Raw genomic sequence first — 23826 nt, 5'->3', positions numbered from 1 at the left:
AGAAAACTAACTTTACTCATCAACTCCTTTTTATATAGTTGTTACTGAAGCCAATATTTTTGTGGAAAAAGATTAAATTAAAACCTGTCATATGAATTAAACCATATTATTCTGTATAATAATGAATGTAAAACAGAACAAAGCAGAAATAAATAATAACACATTAAAATTCCTTTTTTTCCACTTTTTTTTTTAATTGACAAGGCGATGAAAGGAAGAGAAACAAAGATCAACCGAGCATCTTTCTTACCGAGCGTTGTCTCTGCCGTGAGATTTGATGAAGTTCATGTTGCGATATTTGGACAGGAAGGACACCAGTTGCTCATTGGTCCTGAGGAGAGACGACAGCCATCAATCAGCCAGTGATCACACAGCACAGACTCAACCTGATCCGTAACCTGCTCTGAACTAGTTTTAAACTAAGTTTGTCCAACAGAGATTTTAAAATCAGTTTGGACAGCAGGGATCTCAAACTCCCTGGTCGACATACTGATGGTTGAAACAAGTCACCTGCCCTCCTTGGTTTTTTTCTTAAATCATGACTGAATCTGACCTTCAGAGGTTTAGTTTCTGCCATCTCATCGTTCACATATGGCTAAAGTTCTTGTTTTGTTCCATCTATCATCTGTTTGTCCATTTGTCCACCAGCAGAGGAAAAACAAATCATCAGACCCACAGTTCCAGCTGTTTTCTTTTCTTTTTACCATCCAGCGTTTGAAGAGGATTTAGTCCTCTAATGGATTCATTAGAAGCAGGATGCATCTCTCGTTTTAAACAAAGCAAAACAAGCATCCATTTAAGGGAATTAGAGCGTCTCTGTGAGTGTTTGGGACAGCTGGCCCAGCTGCAGAGACACAGTGCCCTGCATGTCAAACACCATCCTGACGTCGTCCGGAGGAGCAGATCGCTCTGATTACGTTTGATTACAGTGGTTGAGACAAACAGGCACGCATGTGTGGTCATGTTTATACTACTGCTTTTTCTACAACTGGACACTTTCATTGAAGATGTTTTGTGGGTAAAATAAATCAATCTTAATGTTATTTCTGGCTTCAGTTTGTCTCCATGTTGAATTAAAGGATGATTTTATTGGACAAAAGACTCAGACATCAACAAGCATCACTTCATTTACAACCAGATAAACCTGATAAAATAACCTGATAATAAAACATTCCTCACTGGCACAAGTCACAAGGACAATGTTAGACAAGGACAGATGTGGACAGGCTATAGATGAGCAGGCTACGTGTCAAAATATCCAACTGTCAGTTTAACATAGCACATAATAATAACAACTAATATTTTATTTATGATAGCAGGAAATCCCATTTAGGGCCTGCTGTAGATCAAAATTAACTGCAAATCCATCTGCAAAAAACTGGAACATTTCCACATTGACGAAACAGTATTGAGTCTGTTTTACCGTTCTGCTTGGTGGCATGGTTCAGTCAGACTTTGGTTACAGAGAAAAACTCACTTAACCAAATAGTGAGATGCTCCAATCGCCTGACTGGTGAGTCCCAGTCTTGTCCAGCCTCCCTGTACACTAAAGAGGATGGCTCTACCAATTCCTAATAACGACTCCCATCCTGTGTGGGGTGAAGCTCAGCTTCTTCCCTCTGGACAGAGCATGTTTTCTATTTATTTATTTTTATCTATCTTAATATCACTTATTTTATTATTTATTATTACTGTTATATTGGTGAAAGCACTTTTTTGTTTTTCTTGTCACTTGATCACCTGTCTGTCAGGTTCAATGTGTGCTTTGCTATGGATGCCAAATGCAAAACAAATCTACAATGCAGGTATTAACAAAGTAACCCTCCAAGGTTGAAATATTCAGTAAGTTTCAGCTAATAGAGATCTAACATTACTGCAACAAACCAGAGCAACATTACCAGAATCATTATTACAGCCAAATAAAAAGGAACACAGAGAATCCGAACTAGTGATCATCAAGTTTACAGCTTCTAACACACCAGCTGACTCTCTTCTATCACTAATTTATTAACCAGTCGCCTCAAGTGATGTTACTGTTGCTTCTGATTTGAAAATAGCCAAAATTTTACATTTGCTCGCCTCTTATGCAAAAGCCTCCTTTTTTATTCTCTCTGCTCCTTTCAGCTTTATTTTCTAACTCAATTTGCGCCATCTCTAAACACTTTACTTGTATTGATTGTTAAAAAACAAACAAACAAAAAAAAAACACACAACAACAAAAAAAACTATCGCAATTATTAGTGACAACTGACCAGCACATTTTATTTTATTTTATTATTTAAATTATTTATTTTATTTAAATTGTTTTATTTTAATTAATGATTTTATTTTATTCTACTATTTTCTTTTTATTTGACAAGCAGACTGGTCAGACCATTTTCAGCCCAGGCCACTAGAAACTGTCGCTCTCCATTAAACGTATGCTTTATGTTTTATGGAGCCACAGTGTGTTACCACTGATTCTCATAACCTTTTCTATCCATTCTCTTTATAACACACCAATTTACGTTTTCTCGTTGATCAAAAGCAAAATCCAACTTTTTCTTCTTCTGTAACTCTTGTTTTAGTCTACAGAAGGTCAAACTATCACACGCTGCTCCATTGACTCCTGCTCCATGAACCTCTGTGACCTCCCTATTGATGGATGTTGTGGAGCTACTGCTGTAGCCGTGTTATGGATTTTAGCTGGAAGCGTGTTCAACCTGTCACTGATGGGAGGACAGATCGCTGTGTGGCTTCTTGTTTTTCTATCCTTGTGAGGAACCCCACAGAGATGAAACATTAAAAAGAAGACAAAAGATGAGAATGTGCTCTCCGGTTCAGGACTTCAGGGTAACATGTTGCTTCATCATCAAGAACAAAGATTAGGTCAGAGTGCGTGAGACAAACAGTGACATCAGCAGAGCTTTAATAACCTTCATTGAACTCCAATTTTCCATTTTAGAAGCCAACATCAGGGGGATGTCTGTATCCGACATGTTTGTGGCCTCCCTGTGTGTCTGCCCAGTGTGTTTTAATTGCAGCCTAACAATGCTGTTTCACCTGACTCATATTTCTGTTTACACACCACAGCTGCTGCTGTAAGAGGAGAAGCATGAGCAACTTTCATAAGCTTCATCAAAGAGAGAAACCAGTCAGAGGAGGATGCAGAAATCTGAGCTTTGCACAGCTTCAAATGACTGCATTTACAGTCAAATAAATCCAGGCAGTGTGGCCACAACTAGGTCTATTCAAAGTATTTTTGCAAGTTACAATTTGTAAGACTGATTCAAGGAGGTCTGACTCGTGTTTCAGAAAACTAATTTGCATACTGCAACATGTTGCTGGATGCATTGTGCACACAATCCATTTCATACCTGATGGGGTAGTCAGCAGCGCTGAGATTGATGAAGAAGTCCCAGGACCAGTCGGCCATTTTGAGCAGGTCCTCCATGCTGTGCAGGTACATGGTCAAGAGGCTGGCTCCGCCCCAGATGGTGGCCATCCTCCAGGGAGTCACCCGCACGTTTGGATACTGGCTGGTCAGAGACAGCACCTCTCTGTGGAGGTAATCGGACCTCTGAGAAGGGCAGAGGAACCAGGTTAGCTGACAGATCCCACAAATATGAATCACATCTTTATTTCCATTTGTTCAAACAAATCTGTTGTGATTATCCACAGCTGGATCCACTGTGCCCCACTGTGATCTGTGAAGTGGGTTTATGTTCAACTGTACTTGATTTTAACATACTTAACACAACTTGCATCGTACTCCAAAGAATCATATGATGTCTCTAAAATGTTGCTGCTCATGGTCAGTTCATCTTGATTAGTTGCATTTAAATCAAATTTAAATATTTGCTGCAAAAAGCAGCATTTTCTAATTTATATGGATTGTAGTGGACGACTGAATCAAATAATAGACACTTACATTAATATTGTAAAGTGAAGCTCTAGAAATGTCTGGAAAAAATGCATTTAATTTCATTTCAATTTAAAATAAAAGAAGAAGAAATAAAATAAGGGCCTAAAGTTATATTGTCATTTTAAGTACTTTAACTAGCAGCTCCTGCTGTTCTCTAATGAAGAGTCTACAGCATGGGGCTTCTTTGCACAGCCTGCACCTGGGGTCCTGCCTGTTGTGGTAGATCTGGGCCTCCATTGCCCTGGTACTGGTATACACACACACACACACACACACACACACACACACACACACACACACACACACATATATATATATATGTATATATATATATATATATATATATATATTCGTATATAGGATTGTGTCTGGGAAATTAAAGAATTTCATTTCAACCAATCAGCATCTCTTGTAGCAGCTTTAGCATCAGCTGAGCAGCAGCAGTGCATGCTGGGACTAACTTTTCTTTAGGTTTCTTCCCCTTATCAAAATTATATTACAAATGTTGCTGTGGTTAAAATAAACAAACAAATTAATTAATGAACAATTGGAGCTTGATCAGCGTCCCACCTGGTCTACGTGGATGTAGTAGTAGTGTGAGGTGTGGTAAATGGCCTTGAAGAGCCGCTGGAACTGCCTTGAGGCTCTGCCGTGGACGACCAGGACGAAGGCGATGCGTATGGGCTGAGCGGCGTCAGAGGCTGTGCCCTCATCCCACTGTGCGTTTACGTTGGCTTTACCTGGACAGGGAGGCGAGCAGCTGGTTTACAAGGAAGTTAGCATCACTTCAGTCATAAAGGCTTTCAATGATGCTTTCAAGTTGAGGTGGAAAATTCAGCTTTTTAAAGTTTTTTATATTCTTGTTTGTTCTGTCAATTATCAGGCAAAAAGATGTCCTGCATTTGTTTATTTAAAAAACCAAGCCTAATCTGTCATTTTTTATTTCAGCAGACTGCAGCACTTCATGCAAATTATTTGGTCTTGAAGACAGTTAGGAAGACATAAAAAGTGACTTTTAAAAATATTTTAACTCTTGTTTTCCTTTTTTTTTTTTTTTTTTTTGGACTAGGAAAATTCATCGGCCTGTTTGGCCTCAATTCATCCATTTTTATTTCAGTTCCTGCAAACAAATTTCTAAATGTGTTATTTTTAACATAAATCATAAATAAATGAATCTATGAGGGTCAAATATTCCTCCATGTACTGTACCTGCTTTACTCTACTGACAGTCCGAGGGGGGTGGGGGGGTGGTCTTACGCTAAAACTTACAATCCAGTTAAAATTACCAGTTAACCCAACATGCATGTGTGTTTGAACTGGGAGAGGAAACTAGAGTTCCTGGAGAAACAAACACAGGAAGAACATGCAAACTCCACCAAGCTGCAGCAGCGTAACAACCATCCCACAGAGGTCGGATGAACAGCTATAAACAAGGCTGCGTAGAAATGCTGCAATGTCATTTTGTTTATAGGAACAGCTATGTGTCTGATTTACAGGCCAGACGTGTTTTATTTAACACCAGTAAACAAAAACAGCTAAAAACACACAGAAACTTTCAGCTCAAAACTACCAAAGAAAACCATCTGAAATGTGTTGCTCTTAGTTTATAAGTATGTGGGCAGTTTAATTGATGTATTAAATAAGGCTGCTGCTTTTAGAAACATTTCAGTCCCTACAGAACTTCCTGATGTTGTGACTGCAAAGCAAATTCAGCCACACCTCAAGAGTTTGGCACATTCTTGCAATTTTGTACCCTTCTGGATAGGTAAATTTATTCATATAGCACCTTTTCTACATTACAGTCATTTAGCAGACGCTTTTACCCAAAGTGATTGGACAATGGTATTAAGGGTCTTGCCTAAGGACCCAACTGGAAGGTGCTAATATTCATCCCCTGGGGAAATCAAACCCTGGTCTCCCACATGGAAGACTAACACTCTACCAATTGAGCTAACCTGTCATACCCTGAGGCAATACAAAGTGCAATGGTAGAGGTATGATGATGAACAAATCGTTTCTTTTGAATGGCTCTTTTAAATCAACGATGAAAACCAAGTCACTGTTGTGAGGTTTTTTTTATATATTCAAATTATCAATGCTGCCTTCATGTGACACGTGTGTGCCATCATGGGAGTCTGATGTCCAACACGCTCCATTCACGTGATGCATCTATGGACAGAAAGTGGAAAGTTGTTTTGCATGGAAATTGAATGCAGCCCTCTTAGTTTTTGTTGAGCCACAAAGTTATTTGGTGAGCAATGTATGCATGTAGATATGCCTTTTTTTTTGTTGTTTTTTTTGAAAAACCTATTTAACCTTACAAAATGATTACAATAAAAAAAACAAGCCAAAAGAAATTATAACCAATATTTCAGTATTCTTCCCACCAACAGAGTTTATAATGATGGAGTAAGTTTGACTTGATTTAAATCTTACCATATAATTACTACCAGTAATTATCTTTTGAGCGATTCTTTGAAAGGAGCCGCTCATTAAGATCCGGCTCGCTTCAAAGAGCCATGAATCCCATTACTAATACTTACTGGAATAGTAGTGAGTATAACTTTCCAATACGGGTCCCAGATCACGGCACCAATCATGATTTTTTGGGAAGCGTATCTGATCAAACATCATCTCACTGATCAGATCATGTCTGATGATGAACTCACCGCCGAGCTCAGAGTTTAAAATATCTTCTAATAACTTTAGATTAATGATAATTAGTCCTCATCTGTCTGTCACTGGTGTCTTTATTAAGTTTTGAAACCAATGAAGCTACACACTTGCTTATTTTTATCTAAAAGATCTAAAATAATTGAGTAATTATTATTTAGATTAAATAAAGCATCCATGTAAAAGTAAGACATCTGCTAAGATAATGCAGGTCAGAGCTGTTCTGATACTTAAGAACATTACTAAGTAGAAGTACAACCTGGTAAATTCCACATTTAGCATTAAATGTGGGTCCTGGTCAGAAAACAATCGGAATATTTTTCCTGTTTAATGTAAATCTTAAACTAAAACTTCAAATCCTGTGGATGAGTTTAGACTTCGGTGTTGAATCTAATTAAAAACATTTAATTGGAAAACAGAAAATACTTTAATTAGTCAAGGAAAGACCTTACAGATGAATCTACCTAATAGATAACTTCCTCACTTTTCCATACTTTTGTTTGAACATGCAAATGAAGAATGATCTAATTAATCAAGGATTAACATGAACATGAAAATCTGTCCTTTCCAGTTATCTGAACAAATTAGAAACATGGATTAACTGGTGGCACGTATGTCTGCAGCTAGTTGACTTCAATCTGCCTCATGTACCGTGCAGACGAACGTCCTGATGCTACGCCGTCATCCGCCCAAAGATGGCGCGGAACGAGGCCTTCTCGGCTAATTAGTGACCTCCCCGGGCTCTGGGGCATGCTGGGATTGAAGTTGGAGGAGAAATAACTGTAATCAGGTGGCTCAGCTGAGCAGAGAGGGACTGAGGGGCACCGTGCACACCCAGGGATGTGCACCGAAACATCAAACTGGTTCTCCTCAGACGACTGAAGACAAACCGTAATGACTACTGTATCATCAAAGCATCCTATAATCACATAAATTAAACCTCAAGTAGGCCCGGGTGGTTCTGAGAGCACAGCTAAGTCATTAGTCAGCCTTTCCAGAAAAGACTACAAACTGCTGGTTTAATGATGGGGTAATTACTCTGGATAAGAAGCGTCCTCACTCTGTCCATTCAAGCTGCACGTCCCTGAAATTACAGCTGGCGACCACAGGGATGCCTCTTTCCTTCTATGGCACACACTCTGCTAAAAATGTCCCTCAGAGAGTAAAATTAGAAGAAAAAAAAAACCTACAATCTGCCACTCCAAAGCTGCAGCTTCACAAATCTGCCTGTCTTTCTATCTGTCATGCCTTAATTTTCCCACATTCCCTGATTTAACCCCCAAAATCAGTTAAACCTTTACACTTTGCTTCAGTTCACAGATTTAGGTCATTACAGGACAAAAATGTCTTCTCCCAAAAATACTATAAAACTAATAAAAATGTATAGCTTCTCATCAGTTTTCCCTCAAATCTTTGAATCAACTTCAGTTTAAATTAAATTACCAAATATAGAATTATTCAAATTATTTTAACCCTTTAAATGCCAATTTAATTACATAATTTCACAGTTTTTATGGGAAAAAGATAACAAGCAAAATACTTTTTTTATAAAATGCATGTTTAGAAGATGACAGATTTTTGTATATCAGTCTTACATGTACTAAAAATTAATAAAATAATTAACTTTATCTTGAAATAAAATCCCTTATACGCCTAACAAGCATTATATTAAAAATAATTAATTTTATGTGTTTTTTATTATTATTAAAAAAAACAGTAACATCATGCAATCAAATGTAAAGGCATGTAAAGGGTTAAAATAATTTTAATATTTGCAAATTTGGTATGTTTTATTAGGACTGAAACTGATGGGGCTGTTTGGGCAAAGAAAAGTGGAAACAATATTAATCTGCCATGTCTTTATTGCACTTTTTGGATCGGGACTTTTGTGTCCTTTAACGACCCATAATGGTAGTAGAATTTAAATTAAGACACTGAAGAAAAAAATAAATGAAAAAAATTCTTCTTCTTTTTCTTCTTCTTTTTAATAATAATAATAATAATAAGAAGAAGAAGAAGAAGAATCTATTTTAAGAAAAATAAATTGTTTTTCTGGAGCTTTTTTCATAAAAAAAATAGTGACATTATGTAATTAAATCAGCATTTAAAATGTTAAAATAACTTGAATTGTTGTATTTTTGGCATTTTTATTATTAGGATTGAAGCTGACTGAGCAATTTGAGCAAAAAAAAAAAAAAAAAAAAATTGGAAAAAGTATTAATCTAATACTTTCATAGCAGTTTTTGAAAGAGGAATTTTTAAAATTTGTCCTATTGACATTTGAAAAAATTTGAAATTGGCATTTAAAAGTTTTTCAAGATAAACGTTCATCTGTTAAGGGGTAACAAAACCAGAATGGAGGCTAAAAATTGAGAGAAAAATGACTTTTATCATTAGAGAAGTATCTTATAGACGCAGTCAACAGGTGCTTTCAGTTAAAGGAACTGAAATTTGGAACAGCATCCCAGCTGATATTCAAGACTGTGTCACATTCAAAATATTTAAAAACAAAACTCAAACGTTGGCTAATGAGGACCCAGACAGGTAACTACTAATGAATATTCTTTTATTTATGTCTTATATCTCAAGTGCTGGATTGTGCTGATGATTTTTCTTTTTAATTCTCTGTCATAATTGTTGTAAACTGCTTTTATATTTTTCCTTGATCTGCCAGGGACCACAGATGGAAAGTAGCCACTGGCTAATTCTGGTATATTTACATTTTTGTGCCCATTATTATTCATTGTGCCTTTTAAGTAAATACATTAAACCTTATTAAATCTGAAAGGGCAAAAAGGGACAAAAAAGTCCCTGGTGACCTGAAAGGGTTAAACTGTGTTAAACGTTAAATATGTGGGAAATCCACCCAGCGAGACTCGGTGCAGAGTCTCTGAAAGCAGCTGCAGGAGAACAGTGTGTTTCAGGCTTACGTAATCAAACATCCCTCCCCAGATGACTAATCTCACCTTCTATGGGGCAGAAACGAGGAACTTTCTCGGGCATCAGCGCCTTGTCTTTGTGCTTGCAGTACACCTCCACGATCTGCTGCCGGCATTCCCGGCTCTTGGCTCTGGACAGAGCTGAGATGGCCTCTTTCCCACTGATCTCGCACTGCGGCTGTTCCTTCCTCGGCTCCGGGCCGGAGGGCAGCTGAGGCGAGGCTGGCCTCCTCGTCTGGTAGAATGGAGGATCCTGATTGGACCCCTGGGCAGGTGCAGGGAGGGTTGGCAGCTGGGGGTGTGCCTTACGGATGTGGGTGCGGTTGTAACTGTGGCCTCTGGGTTGGGGGTTGGGGTATTTGAGGATGTCATTTCCCAGCATGCTCGGGACCTTGTCTAGCTTGCGCTTGGCGTTTGCAGCAGGAAGTCGCTGGCGTTGGGATTGTGCTCCCAAGTTGCTGTTGCTGTCGATGGAGTCGAAGTCTTTGGGGACCGAGTTCTCGTTATTGTTGCTGTCTGGATGGAGTTTCTCTTTGGGGCGGTGGGAGTGGTACACATCCTGACAGGGAGGAAGACAAAAACATCATAAACTCACTGTTTAAAAGTCAGAATTAAAACAGTTTCTTGAAATATTAGAGACGTGTTTACTTATTTTATTTATTTACTTCCTATAGTTTTTATGCCAAGTTAAAAAGACTTGTAATGCCCTAGTCTATGTCTTTATGTGCAAAGTACAATTGGCTCAGTTATTTAATTTTTAATGAGAAACTTTGTGTACCACCCCATGGTGGTACACACGGTGGTGTCCAAAACTTTATATGCCACGTGTTGTTTATATTTTTATAACACCTCAACCAACCATTCATTAAGACTATCCATTTAAAGACTGAAAATAAGCCAAAATTCTGTCTTTAAACTAAAAGAAACTTAACAAAACATCTTTTTCAAGATCGAAAGTGGTCAAAAAACAATTTTTTACCCGACATTTGAACTAAAAAACAATCCCAGCTACCAGGTGTGAGACGTACATATTCAGCCAAGTAAACTAATAACACTTGGGACTTGTGTATGTAATTCCAACAAATCGGCCACATTACCGGGAGTCTTCCTCCTCTGAGGATGAGGAGGGAGCCCTCGTTTGTTCTAGGCCCAACTCTCTGTCTATTCCTATAAGAGCATGTGTGTGTGTGTGTGTGTGTGTGTGTGTGTGTGTGTGTGTGTGTGTGTGTGTGTGTGTGTGTGTGTGTGTGTGTGTGTGTGTGTGTGTGTGTGTGTGTGTGTCTGTCAGCACTAAAGCCACATGACCTCAATAGGTATTCTAATCCCACATATCGTCCCATTTCTGTCGTTTCCAGAGATAAACAATGTGTTTCTGCGTGTTTATATATGGTCCAAACACACACACACACACACACACACACAATCAGAAAGCAGTAATATCAGCTCTTGCCACCTGCTCTACAGACAACCTTTCATTATCTCATCTGTAATATCAGCTTAGAGGAATGTCAGTGAGTGTGTGTGTGTGCTGCCATCATTGTGAATGTCAGAGGAATAAAACAGAAAGAGATAAACAGCTTTCACACACCGCAGATGAATTAACACGGTGAGGATTTATTCTTCTAGTGGTGGAGCTTTTCTAACAGCAATGTTAAAACCTTAAAGTCTGTCCCGAGAAAGATCCTTCCCCATCACACAACGCTAAATACACACATTTCCATCTGAAACGCTGCAGCCGCCAGGTCTTTTACATAATAATACGACAAACTGGGAACTTTCACAATGCTTTTGTTAAGAGAGAGAGTGTAAAAGACCACGAAGACAAAAGGTATGAAAAATCAAATGCAAAGAGAAAAACATGCACAATGAGAGGAAATACGGCCACATGAAAACAACAACAAACATCCAAAACGTTTAAAAGGAAGCCAAAGCTGCGCAAAAAAGAAACTCAAAGACAAACATGATGCAGAAGAAACACATTTAGTAGAACTTTATCAGGTTCACCTGTTTAACCTCCACAAATATCTAACCAGCCAATCATATGGCAGCAACTCAACCTGATGAAGTTCAAACTGAGCATCAGAATGAGGAAAAAAATGGATTTAAGTTACTTTGACTTTTGAATTATAGAGAATAGTCTGAAAGGAGAAAATATCCAGCAGATAGCCTACAGAAGCAGAAAACCACACCGGGTCAAATGCATAAACAAACAAAAACCTTTACCAAACTAAAAATATGCTCAATTTTTAAAGATAAAAATTACCAGTTTGTTTTTACTTGTCTTACAAAAGAATTTAAAAAGTTATAGTTTTTAAACCAGAAACTGGTTATGTTTACTTTTATTATCTGTACTAAAAGCCAGCAGGTACTATTACTGTGATTTTATGTGACTGATTTTAAGATATTGAAAATGTAGTGGTGCTTTGTATTAATTGTACATCGAGTATAAGAGTAACAGCAGAGGTGAATGTGTGGCCCGCTGGCCATTAGCGGCGGGCAATACTGGAAGATTTGTTATCGATCGAAAAATTAACGAGTTAATTCAAAGACATTAATCTATGGAATTAATGTATCTATTTTTAAGGCATGAACAAAAATGTTATCACTTATAAAAATAAAAATTTGGCATTATTTTTGCAAGAGCACCTAGTTTTGAGGATATAAGTGCTTTGTCACAGGGGTGAACCAAATCTACTAAAAGCCACTTTATTTTTCTTATTTATAAAGATTCTAACAGTTTTCAAGCCACACATCAAAGTATCAGTGTTATCACACCAGTATTGATACCAGCATATCAGATATGATCTGTATTTTGATCGATCGCCCTGCCACTACTGGCCAGAGCCTTCCCACAATTTGGCCCATAGGAAAATGTAATTAAACAGCCCTGTCCTTTAGGAAAAATGTTGGATGGATAAACCAATAAAGAGCTTTCTAAAAATCAACACTTTGATTGTATAACAAATGTCTCTCTCTCACAGAAGTACTGAATAAAACAAACTAAACATTGAACATGTCTGACGACTTTGTGTTTAACACCTGATTTTTTGCTGAAGATGTAAAATTCTGCAGAAACTCTGGAAAACATCCTGAAAAGAGCCTGGCTTTTATTTGGCACAGAAAAACACCAGTTTGTCTCCCCTTTACTGATCTCTACACAGAGAAAAGCTGTGCGTTCTTCCCAGAAGGCCGTGCATTCCATGGAGACGGGCCATGGCTGAAATACCAGAGCTCACCTACAAAGACACCATTCTTTATGCACACTCAGACTGAGTCACTGCTGGCTTCTTGTTCCAGTCTCCTCCTCAGCAGGTTCTTATTGAAGCTGTCCTCGCTGCCTTCAGACCTCCTGCTGCGCCAACACAAAGGCGACAGAGGAAAAACAACAGAGGCGTCCTCTCAGGCAGAGACGGACACGGACAGAGGTGAGACGGACATACAACCTCCTGTTGATGGGACTTCTGCTGATTTCAGGGCAAACTCATTAAAAGACACACTGGCTGTGACTGAAAGTTATTAGGTTGGATCACTGGGTTTTGTCCCACTGCTCATGCTAACGTTAGCAGTGCAGCGTCCAAAGAAAAGCGAAAAAACTCAGTCATGAAGTGATTCAACTTTAACGTCTGCTACAGCTTATCTTTCTGAACTTTTCGACAGCTCAACATTTATAAAACACAGCTGCTCTGCTGCAGGTTTAGTGGTGCAGCAGTGAAAAGGGTCCCCCTCAAACAGTTTCTGAATATACAGGCTCATTCACCAACAGTTCTTATAAACAAATTTACAGAGATTGTGGCATTACAAAAATCTTTGTATCCTGGATTTGTTCTTAGAGGAGAACTAATCCTACCAACACTCAGGAGAACTCCTAAGAACATTTGAGTACCGACATGTTTGAACAAAGTCAATGTTTGTGTTGATTTCTGATGTTCAGTTCATTAAAATACAAAAATAAAATTAGAGACGGGATTTCATTCTCTTGGTCGTTCTAAAACCATCGGTGCTGTAGACTGAACACATGCCCTCTATCTTGTAAATCTGAGTCCTTTAGTAAAGAAAAACCTCTTAGCCACAATTTAAGAATAAGTTTAAGAAGATTCATAAGAAGATTTTGGTAAATGAGGCCCACTTGTTTAGTCTATTTAAACTAGTGTTTGCTATATAAGACAAATTCCAATCATAACAAAAAGAAAATGAACCAGTATACAGTCCAACAGTAATGCAGAATGTCGTCCAACTCAAAGTAAAAATGCTAATAAAATGGGTTCAGATGGAGAGAAGAGTGCAACGCTTTGAAATAAACAGATTAATTTTCACCTGAATCATTTCATTCACTTTTAGTGTTGTTTTTAAGTGTGCTGCATAAATAAACTGGCTTGGTTGGAGGCACTAAATGTGTTTATGTGGTGTAAATGATCAGATAAGCTAACAGAGAAAGAGAGGAGAGGCTGTGGTCTTTTGGCAGCAGTTAGAAAACATGTTAAATGTGACAGAAAGAGAAAAAAAACACGCGTTTACAGAAATAAAGAGTCCATTTACTGTATCATGCATTAAGGAAACTGCTGTGGAGGTTTGTTTGCTCTCAGCATTTCTTTGGCCAATGAAAACAGGTTTTTTTAAACTCATGTCCATGAGCCAAACAAATTCAGGAGAAGGTGTGGTACCTTAGGAGTTTCTAACCCACAGACTGCTGGTTCAGACAAACAGTCAACAACAAGCGTCTTCACCATTCAGTCTGTCAAAATCTAAGGTTACATAATGAATCTTGTTGCTCATGGTACCGCTAACAGTTTTCTGGTGTCACACGATCATCACATCCCTCTGTTGATCTTTAAAAAAGATGAGAAAAAAATCGGGACAGTTTGATCTCTCAAGGAGAATGTGTCAAGTAACAAAAACCAGAAAGCTGGAGAGACAAAAGGAAAAGCAGAGCCAGATGGACACAGAGTAAGCTAAATGGACTATCATGCAGGTCAGGATGTTACTGTGAAACCTGCCTGAAACAAGCAGGGATTACAGCTGGGATTTCACTCCATCTATGCCAGATTTAGTGAGAATTATTTCAAAGAAAATACACATAACGCAGCTTTCTGGTTTTTATATTAACAGTGTGTGGAGATAAAAAATGGATCTATCTCTCTCTCTAGAGAGAAATCCTTCGTTTTACCACTTATAGTGTACTTATATGTACTTATATGACTAAACAAGTCTTATCTACCCGTGCAATATTTTACAAATCCCTCCCATCTAGGCTAGTAGTAGGCTGCAGCAAACAATATTTCTATTGTTGTAAATTTTACTTTCTACATTTTTGTAGTATTTGTTATGTTCTAATATTTATTTCTACTTCTGCTGTCTGCTTGCTACTTACTGCTATAATGTCTCAGCCTATGCGATGAATAAAATCTTAAAAGAAGAACCAGCAGCAGAAAGTCTGGACCTCTAAAGACCTGACCTCACCATCATGGAAGACCAAAACCAGTCCAATATCCAAAACAAGTCCAAAGGTTAGACTAAGGGTGCATTCACACTGTCGCTGTTTGGTCCGCTTTAAACAGACAGTGGTGCATCCGTGGATAGTACGACTCGTTTGGTGCTGTGTGAACACCAATCGCACTTAGATGTGGACTCTGGTCTGCCGTGTGCCTGAAAGTCAGGGGTCTCGGTTAAATTGCAAACAGACTATCCGGTGGACCAAAAGGGAAGTGACGTGTGCCACCCACGACGTAGGATCAAGAAGAAGAAGGAAGTGAGTATTAACTTTATCTGACTTTACCAACTCAATTTAGGGTGCATTCAAAGCCCCAAGACGACGTGTGTTATCAGACACTGATAAGTCTGATAACACACTTGTCAGTGTTGAGGCTCATGTTTTCACCTCACAATCCGTTACAGAAAAAAGTGTAATATTTACAGAACAAAATAATCTCCAAAATCATTTCTACCATTACTTTCTAAAAGTCTGTGATGTTCACAGAAACAGAGTATTTATGGATTATTGATCAGTTCAAACAGGAAACTGGATACAAACCTATCATCTAATCTAATCTGGCTGTGACAACGTCAGCGATACAAGTGTTTGTTCACATTAAGCTTTTTGCTTGTGAGGGCAAGCTTAACATGTCTTCTCAGCTTGGAGGAGCAGTTTGAGGGTTCAGACCAGGTTTTAGGGTCCTCATAAACACTGGAACATGTGTGAAGGGGCTGCAGCTTCCTTAGTTCTCACATTCACTTTATAGCTACATCAAAATACCAACAGCACTCAGATTTTCACCAATGAGACTGCTGGAGAAGTGTTTACAGGTGTGTGTGTGTGTGTGTGTCCAGGTTGATGTGTTTACGGCAGTCATGAATACTTGTGAGGACCGTTGTTGAGTTATGCTTAACCTCTTCTTGATGAGAAACTTGTGTACAGGGGACAGCCTGAGATGATGCCAAACACAGTAGCAGACCATCAACAGAGCCAAGGTGTTCACATGGTCCATTGAAACCATCTGAACCTGCAGCCTGGTTCTGGTTTAGTCTCTCTAGCTGCTTATTGACCTGACTGCTGGAAACAGACAGACTGGAGGGGATGAAGGTCTCAGTGTGGTCTGGTCAAAGTCCAGACCTCAATCTGGTTGAAGTGCTGTGGTGGGACCTTCAGATACTGCAAACCTCAGTGAACTGAAGCAACAATGGACAGAAGAGTAGACCAAAATACCTCCGCAACCATGAGAGAATGATGTCATCGAGACAACTATGACTTCAACTTCCTGCTGCTGACGGTGCTTCTAGAAGCTACTGGATCATGAGATGGATTTAGTGTTTCTGCACTGTAGTTTAGTTTTAGTTTAGAAAGATATCGAGACACTAGAAGCGTTTACATAACCCTTAGAAGTGTACTAAACCTAAATATCGCAATAAAAAACTGATAATGGAAACACCTCAATTTTGAAAAACCTCTAAAATATCACTAAAAAGTTTTTACGCTCTCATGAAGTGGTTTTTCAGATGTGTCGATATAGATGTAAATCGCAAAGTGTAATGGAAACACTTGGACACCGGACGTTGCGTAGGGGTCACATGACATTTCAAGTAATGATGGTGCAGTATGTTCAGACGGAGGAGGAGATTTAAATCTTTTTACAAATAATTAAAGATACAAATATAACCATCATCCTTGATAGCAAACAACAGTGAAATGCTATCAAAGTGGAGTCTCGCTGGACGATATTTTACGAGAATTATGGCTAATGCGCTAAGCATCATTCAGTAAAAACACCTGCAAATTGCAATTGTACTTAATTAAAACTTTAGAAATATTGCTTTTATTTTGCAAAAAACTATAATGGAAACAAAACTAGTGTGATCTGTCATGTGTTATCTGAGGATGAATTTACTGAATTTTAAGAACAAATGATGTTTAATCATCTTCTCTTGCTTGTATGTTGTTGTTCTGTGTATTGTTGTGGCCTCCCAATGGCAATTAGATACAAATTAGCTGCTAGGCTAACTCTGTAGCGCACTTACATTTGTGCGTTTGTACTTACGTTCATTAGTTTACATTCATTCCTTTTTAAAATAGTTTTAGAAATAAATAAAAGTGAAAAGGTGTTTAACTAAACCCGATTTCACCCTGAATATGTAGGAGGGGACATGTTGTCCAGTTTGATAGTCAAACAGGTCCTCACTAAGACACAAGTCCACACATGCAGTGTTTATGTGGGGGGGCGTTCCACTTTTTATTGAGCTCCTTCAAATGACTGTTTATTGGAAATAGGACGCTTCTTCCTGTCAATAAAGACACCCACACACATGCAGTTTATGACAGCAGACCGTCAGGCGGCCATGAACGCCCCAGGTTGTCTGTCAAAAAGTAATCAGATTACTTGCATGTTCTGTCCAAGGGAGGAAGGGGTGTATTTAACCGGTTATTATCCTCAGAAACAGAGAAACAATCACTAATTTAATGTTGCTCTTCTCTTTCTCACCTGTTCTCTTACACCAAACCTCAGATCATACACCTAAAAAAAACTTCAGATTAGTTTAATAAATATACAAAAATACATTCAACGCTGTCTGAATGAATTAACATTGTTCAGACTGAAAATATGGATTTCTCATACCATCCAGCCCAGTTACACTCAATTAACATATTTTATTTCAATAACTGAAATAAAACTGATTTTTAAAATGCTCTTAGATTAATTTTCTGTTTCTCAAACCTTTAAATGGCCCTTAAAACTCCAAGACATTTCTTGCTATTTTTAGCCCACCTGTTAGTTATTTTAATGTTAAAATACATATAAAATCCTTTTAATCCCAGTCAGCAGGCAGACATGATGTTTTATTAAGGCTAAAATGATGTAAAATGAATGTATCAATAGATATAGCAGCATAAAGGCCGACCAGAACAAGAAAACTGAATTTATTATCAGAACTCTGTAGAAATAACACACAGATCAACAGTGACCAAGCCTTTTCTCATCTGCATCATTCTCTCAAGTTTTAGCTTTCAGGAAAAAAAATATTGACACCGAAACACACAACAGAAACTATTTCCATATTTCCACTTTTTCCTCATTTCCAGTTATTTCTGCTACTATTTACCTGCTATCCTCACTAAACCAACTCCAGCTCAGCTGCTTTGTGGCGCCACCGTGCATCAGAAACGTCTTCTTGGCTTTATTCCAGCCATAGAGGAGCATTATTTTTCTTCTTTTCAGACACACATAGAACTTTCTGCTCACTGGTTGATCTTTGGCTGCTCCTGATTGGACATTACCGTCAATCTAAGCTCTCTGATTGGTGGAAAGTTTGACAGGAAGTGGCTTCATCATCATGTCCAGGTCTAAATAGAGGTCTCTTAGCAACATAGTAGTGATAGTCATCTTTTTATGATGGAAATGTCATAAATAATGCTGTTATCATCGATCATTGTAGATTTACCAGATAGAGTTAAACACTACATTTAGTGGCTGGATTGTAAACCTCCTGGGATATAAATGCCTGGAAAACTTCTGTAGATCAGCTAAAGGGTAGCTATCCATCACAATTCATCCCACAGAGTTACTCACTACCATTCCTGAGACACTGGTGATTGATAGATTTATGCATATTATGCAAAACTGACTTTCTAAAGGTTTTCTAACAGTCACATGTGTCCTCATATCCTGTGCATGAGGCCCAAAAATAAGAAAACTCTGTCTCCTCTCTCACTTGCTTGCTCCACTTTTTAGTGAATGTGTGCTCAAACGGGTGAGTCTGAGATCTTTCCCTTTGTGACGTCACAAAGGAAAAAACCACTGCCCCAGGTAATGGATTCTGTCATTGACCCGCCCCCCAGCCTACCTTCTAAAATCACTGAGCAAGCACCAGCGAAAGCCAAATCCTCTCTCAGAGAGGGGCGTGGACAGGCACCACTCATGAACATTTAAAGGTTCAGACATAGAAACAGCCCATTTTCAGTAGATCTCACTAGAGCTACTTTTGAATTTGGCTGAAATTAAGGAGCAAGGCTGAGCTTGGGGTAATACACTTTAAAACAATGTTGTTGGACCTCTGATATCCAAATGAAATTGTTAAGAAAATGTATAATATGGGACTTTTAAGGGTTAACCTTTGCAGTACAACACAGCCTTAAGCTTCATTCAAACTTTTTTACAACTTTTACAAAAGTTGGATAAAATTATGACTGCTACCAACTTTCACTCAGTCTCAAACACAAAAAGGAGTTTAACATGTCCAAAACCCTAAAAGCAACGTTGAAACTTCCTAAAATCCCCTTTCTTCCTCATTCTGATGCTCGTTTTAACTTCAGCAAGTCGTCTTCACCATGTCTACATGACTACATGCTGCCATGTGATTGGCTGGTTAGTTATTGGCGTTAAAAAGCAGCTGAATAGGTGAAGCTGATGAAGTGGATGGTGAGTGTATGCCAGCTGCAACATAAAGATGCAGATTTTTAATTATTATAAAATTATAAAATTATCAAAGTAGCAGGTGAACCTTTAGTCAAACCTCTGATCAATCAGTTGTTTAAATCTTACAAAAACAGTTGTACAGAAATGATTTAATGAATTCAACAAAAAAACAGGTAAAAGAGCAAGCATAATGTCAACTTCTGCCACCCCAATAACCCAGCTAGAATATCCTGATTAGCATGAGGTGAGAGGGTACACCATTGACAGGTCACCAGTCCATCACAGGGATAGTTATGCTTACTTTTAGGGAAAATTTCCAGAAATACCAATCAACCCAACAAGCAGAAGAAGTTGGAGATCCCAAGCAAGCACAAGGAAAACATACAAACTCCACACAGAAAGGCCAGCTGAACCAGGAACCTTCCTGCTACAAGATGACCTAACAAACTATCAATGATAACAGTAATATTTGCTGAAGTTATGAGCAAAACGTCCTCTGTGACTGAATCATTACATCAAATCCCAAAGATATTCAACTTATCACCACAATTGTTGAATGTAAAAAGAAAGGAGCAAAATATCTGGTTAAATATCTAAATTCTTTCATTTTTTTTCCTTTTGTTTAAAACTACTTATTTCCATGTTAATAACTCTTAATTTCCCCTCAAATAAATTGAAAACAGCACAAATTGAACCATTTTAAAGATATTTATCTTCATATGCAGTCCTCACCAAACATTTGAGCTAACTTTGAGTTTGACTTATAAGAGTTTATCGATACTTTGGAATCAATATTTCGAAACCTACCAGTCAAAATATTGGAGTCAATACTTTTTAAATATCATAATACCACTGATTTAAAGCATGCGGTTTCTTTAACTTCTGAGAGTTTTAGGCAATACAATTTTGTCTTAGATCAGTCCGATGTATTCCTTCTGTGTTTTCTGATGACAGCCTTTCAGGTGATGATGATGAGGAGGAGGAGGATGCTGTTAACGCTGCTGATGATGTTGTTGATGTGTTTAAATATTTTACTGGTTCTTCAACACTTATGTTCTTTCAGTTTAAGAAATTTAATTAATTTTAAATTAATTTGTGATCTAATTATTATTATTATTTTTAAAAGCCGTATTTTTTTAATCTTATTTTCACTCAGTTTACTCATTGATTTGTTTTATTACCATTTTATAAACATTTTATATGTTTCAATGTAAATTCTAATAATCAGATTATACTGTTACATGGTCACTTCAATTATCTGATAACCCTCCATACCAGTTCTACCTGGTTGTAAAGGTGACTTCCAACAATGTATAACACAACACCTGTTAGTATTATTAAAGGGGAGAAATAATCAACCAAACCAAATTTCCTTACTTTCTCTGCTAAGTTTAGAAGTATTCTGAAACTTTTGGTCGGATAAATAAAAACAGAAATATAAATAAGAAAATATTAAGCTTAAGGTGATGAAGACTCAGAGGCTCCATCACATCTCTGCAGCCTAAACTCCTCTTCCTCATCCTCATTCACAGTTTTAACAGAACGTATCAACCCCGATCTTCATCAGACACGTACCCAGTCCTTTCTGACTGATGACAGTGGCTTCCCTTCTTTCTTTCTCTCTCTCCCTACACGTATTCACCTCTAACTTCGTTCAACTTCATCCTCTTTTCTCGTCTCCGCCTCCTAAAACTCTCGTCCTATAATAAGCGCCTGCACGAGCCTCCACGGTGTAAGTATCAGAACGTACAGAGGGAAGATCACAGGGTCTCCACTAAATTCTAATGAAAGGATGTAAAAGAAAATCCCTGCAACACACCTCACCTTTCCCCCTCATTCTCTCACAGAAGCCAGTACAGTAAGTTCATGTCAGAACAACACAAGAACACCTGGATCCAAAGTTTACTTTACATAAAAACACAAAGGAATCTACATCATTTCATACATGATCTATGTGGTGATGATTACAGACCGGCTGAGCCCGACGAGTGATGGGGAGAGACGATTGAGTGATAGTGTGGAAGATGGATGACACTAAAAAATTTTTTTTTTCCTTGTAAATATTAAACACAGCATTACAGTGGAGCAGTTTCTATCCATAAAATGGGTTTGTCTGTCATGATTTAACCAAGAAAACCCTTCAAATCACAAAGCTAAGAACATTTTACCTCCTGAAGTAAATTCAAGGGTAACAAATTTGGCAAAAAAATGATACTGAGATTTAATTTATGGGCTTATTTCTCATTAAAGCACCAGATTTGTTTGAAATTAGCACCATTCCCTCAATAATGCGGGTCTTATCAATGAAAACGTGCGTATTTATCTGTTAATCTTCGTCTCATTTGGCTGTGATTTAATCAGCTGATGTTACGCTGGATGTGAAACTGCAGACCCATGAGTCAGACTGGTGTTTTCCTGGCAGAGTGGCCGTTCATCAACATCAAAATAAGCTGATTTTGTAATGAAGTCTTGGCCTACCGACACGTCTCCCCGTGAGCAGAGAAATGCCAGAACAACAGGCAGCAGCTGCCGCCGTGCAGCATCATCATCTCCGCGGCTGCCATGCGGCTCCTCTCCGGGACACATTCCCACACAAAACACGCGTGTAAATCAACGATTAAAGCAGCAATACATCATTCACACCCACCGCCTGCAGCTTGTGCCGGACGGCCGCTTTTCCGTGCAGCGGCGGCGGGTCGCCCTTCTTCTCCAGCCCCTTCCGCGGGGACTCCTTGTCAGCTTTGTTGAGCCCCCCGCTCCGGTCCTCTCTCTTCTCCCGACCCCTGGCGCCTTCGTCCCCGCCTCCAGAGTCCAGGTTGCTGAAGTTCCACACAATGAGTGTCTGGACCAGCAGGACGGCCAGAGCGGCGACCAGCAGAGCGGACCGGGAGCGCCTGGCCAGCCTGCGGGCACACGGGTTACCGTTCATCTCTCCTCCTCCCTCTCCCTCCGGTTCTCACTGACACTGGGAGCCCCGTCCGCTAAACGGAGACAGCGGGGTGAGAATGCTCCCCACCGCGGCCTGAGAGGGGCTACAGGCAGGCAGATAGGAGAAGGAGGAGGAGGAGGAGGAGGAGGAGGAAGAGGAGAAGGAGGAGGGAATTTGGCACAAGCTCGGAATGAGGATAGAGATTTGGAGGCGGCGGGGAGGACTCAGAGGCCCTCATGTGGCTATTAACGAGTCAACAGTTGAGGAAAGCCTTTATTTTCTCATTTAAATGACGTCCTGCAGGGCCGGATCTACAGATCTCCTGGGGGCAAAATATAGTGTTGGGCCCCACTGACCCCTCACGAAATACGAAAGTTTTACTATTTCCTCATGTTTCCAGGAATAATCCGAAACTTGAAATCGTTGTGCATGTTGCTGATCAGAGATTTTCTTATTTCCTTAAACTGGACAGAATCAGGCTGTAAATTTGGGAAAATATAGGATCCATTTTTGAATTTCTTCAGGGCAGACCTCTAATTTATCTCTTCTTAAAATGACTGTGATGGTTGTTACTGACTGATGTGATTTAAGAAAAAAAGAAAGAAAGTGATAATATTTTTTTTTATTATTATTATTAAAAATAATCATTATTATGTGGTTGTGATTGTATTCATAATTTCAAATTATTTTGGCAAGCAGTAATGTGCCAATGAGTATTTCCTTCTTCAGCTTTTTTTGTTTGGTTTTTTTTTTTCTTTTTTTTTCCATAAAGGAAAAGTATATTTTATAAATTTCTCTAAATGTTTTGAAACAATTCTGTATGCAAAACACAATAAATAAACTTTGGAACAAAAGAAGCATTTCAATCACAGGTGGAGGATATTGTGTGTCCTGATGACCCTAGCGGCTACGTTATCAGGGGCTTTATGCCCCTGGTAGGGTCACCCATGGCAAACAGGTGTCTCGGGGAGGGACCAGATGACGTGCAGCTCAAAGCGTGAGATTGACATGTCCCACCGGAAAGAGGCCCTGGGACAAGCTGGATGAACTAGATCTCTCGGCTGGCCTGGGAAAGCCTTGGGATCCCCCCAGATGAGCTGGTGAATGTGGCCAGGGAGGGGGCAGCCTGGGTTTCCCTACTTAGGCAGTTCCCCCGCAACCTGACGGCAGATAATGGGTGGATGGATGGATTTTAAAAACAGGATTTGTGGATAAAACTTGGCTCATAAAACCCTCTACAGGGTAAAACCAGGTTATGTTTTTCATGACATAGAGAGGTTATCTACATCACAAGAAAATTTTAAAAACCCCACAGCTCCTCCCTCCAGATGCAGATAGACGGGTCCTCCTCTTGCAGGCAAAGAAAACCACGCCCACCAACACGCATGACGGGGTGTGTAGTTACACTTTAATTAAATTATTGTAAAGCAAATTAGTTAAACTGCTCCTTTCTTTTCTTTTCTTTTCTTTTCTTTTCAT

The 23826-nt window shown here is 38.8% G+C and overlaps 1 protein-coding gene across 1 annotated transcript in view; it reads right to left on the bottom strand.

Annotated features, from left to right (window-relative positions):
* The window catches only part of LOC121647389 (xylosyltransferase 1-like), a 32707-nt gene extending 10251 nt beyond the window's left edge, over positions 1 to 22456 (bottom strand). Inside the window, exons 1-5 of the mRNA XM_041996755.1 lie at positions 22066 to 22456; positions 9544 to 10075; positions 4475 to 4644; positions 3357 to 3559; positions 251 to 331 (exon numbers count right to left, since the gene is read on the bottom strand). Coding sequence (XP_041852689.1) covers positions 251 to 331; positions 3357 to 3559; positions 4475 to 4644; positions 9544 to 10075; positions 22066 to 22347 — 1268 coding nt within the window. The 5' untranslated portion in view covers positions 22348 to 22456. The remainder of the gene's footprint in view (positions 1 to 250; positions 332 to 3356; positions 3560 to 4474; positions 4645 to 9543; positions 10076 to 22065) is intronic.
* Between the last annotated feature and the right edge of the window lie 1370 nt (positions 22457 to 23826).

Source organism: Melanotaenia boesemani, chromosome 2 (assembly GCF_017639745.1).
Source record: "Melanotaenia boesemani isolate fMelBoe1 chromosome 2, fMelBoe1.pri, whole genome shotgun sequence".
Classification (NCBI taxonomy): Eukaryota; Metazoa; Chordata; class Actinopteri; order Atheriniformes; family Melanotaeniidae; genus Melanotaenia; species Melanotaenia boesemani.
This window is presented reverse-complemented; position numbering and strand designations above follow the sequence as displayed.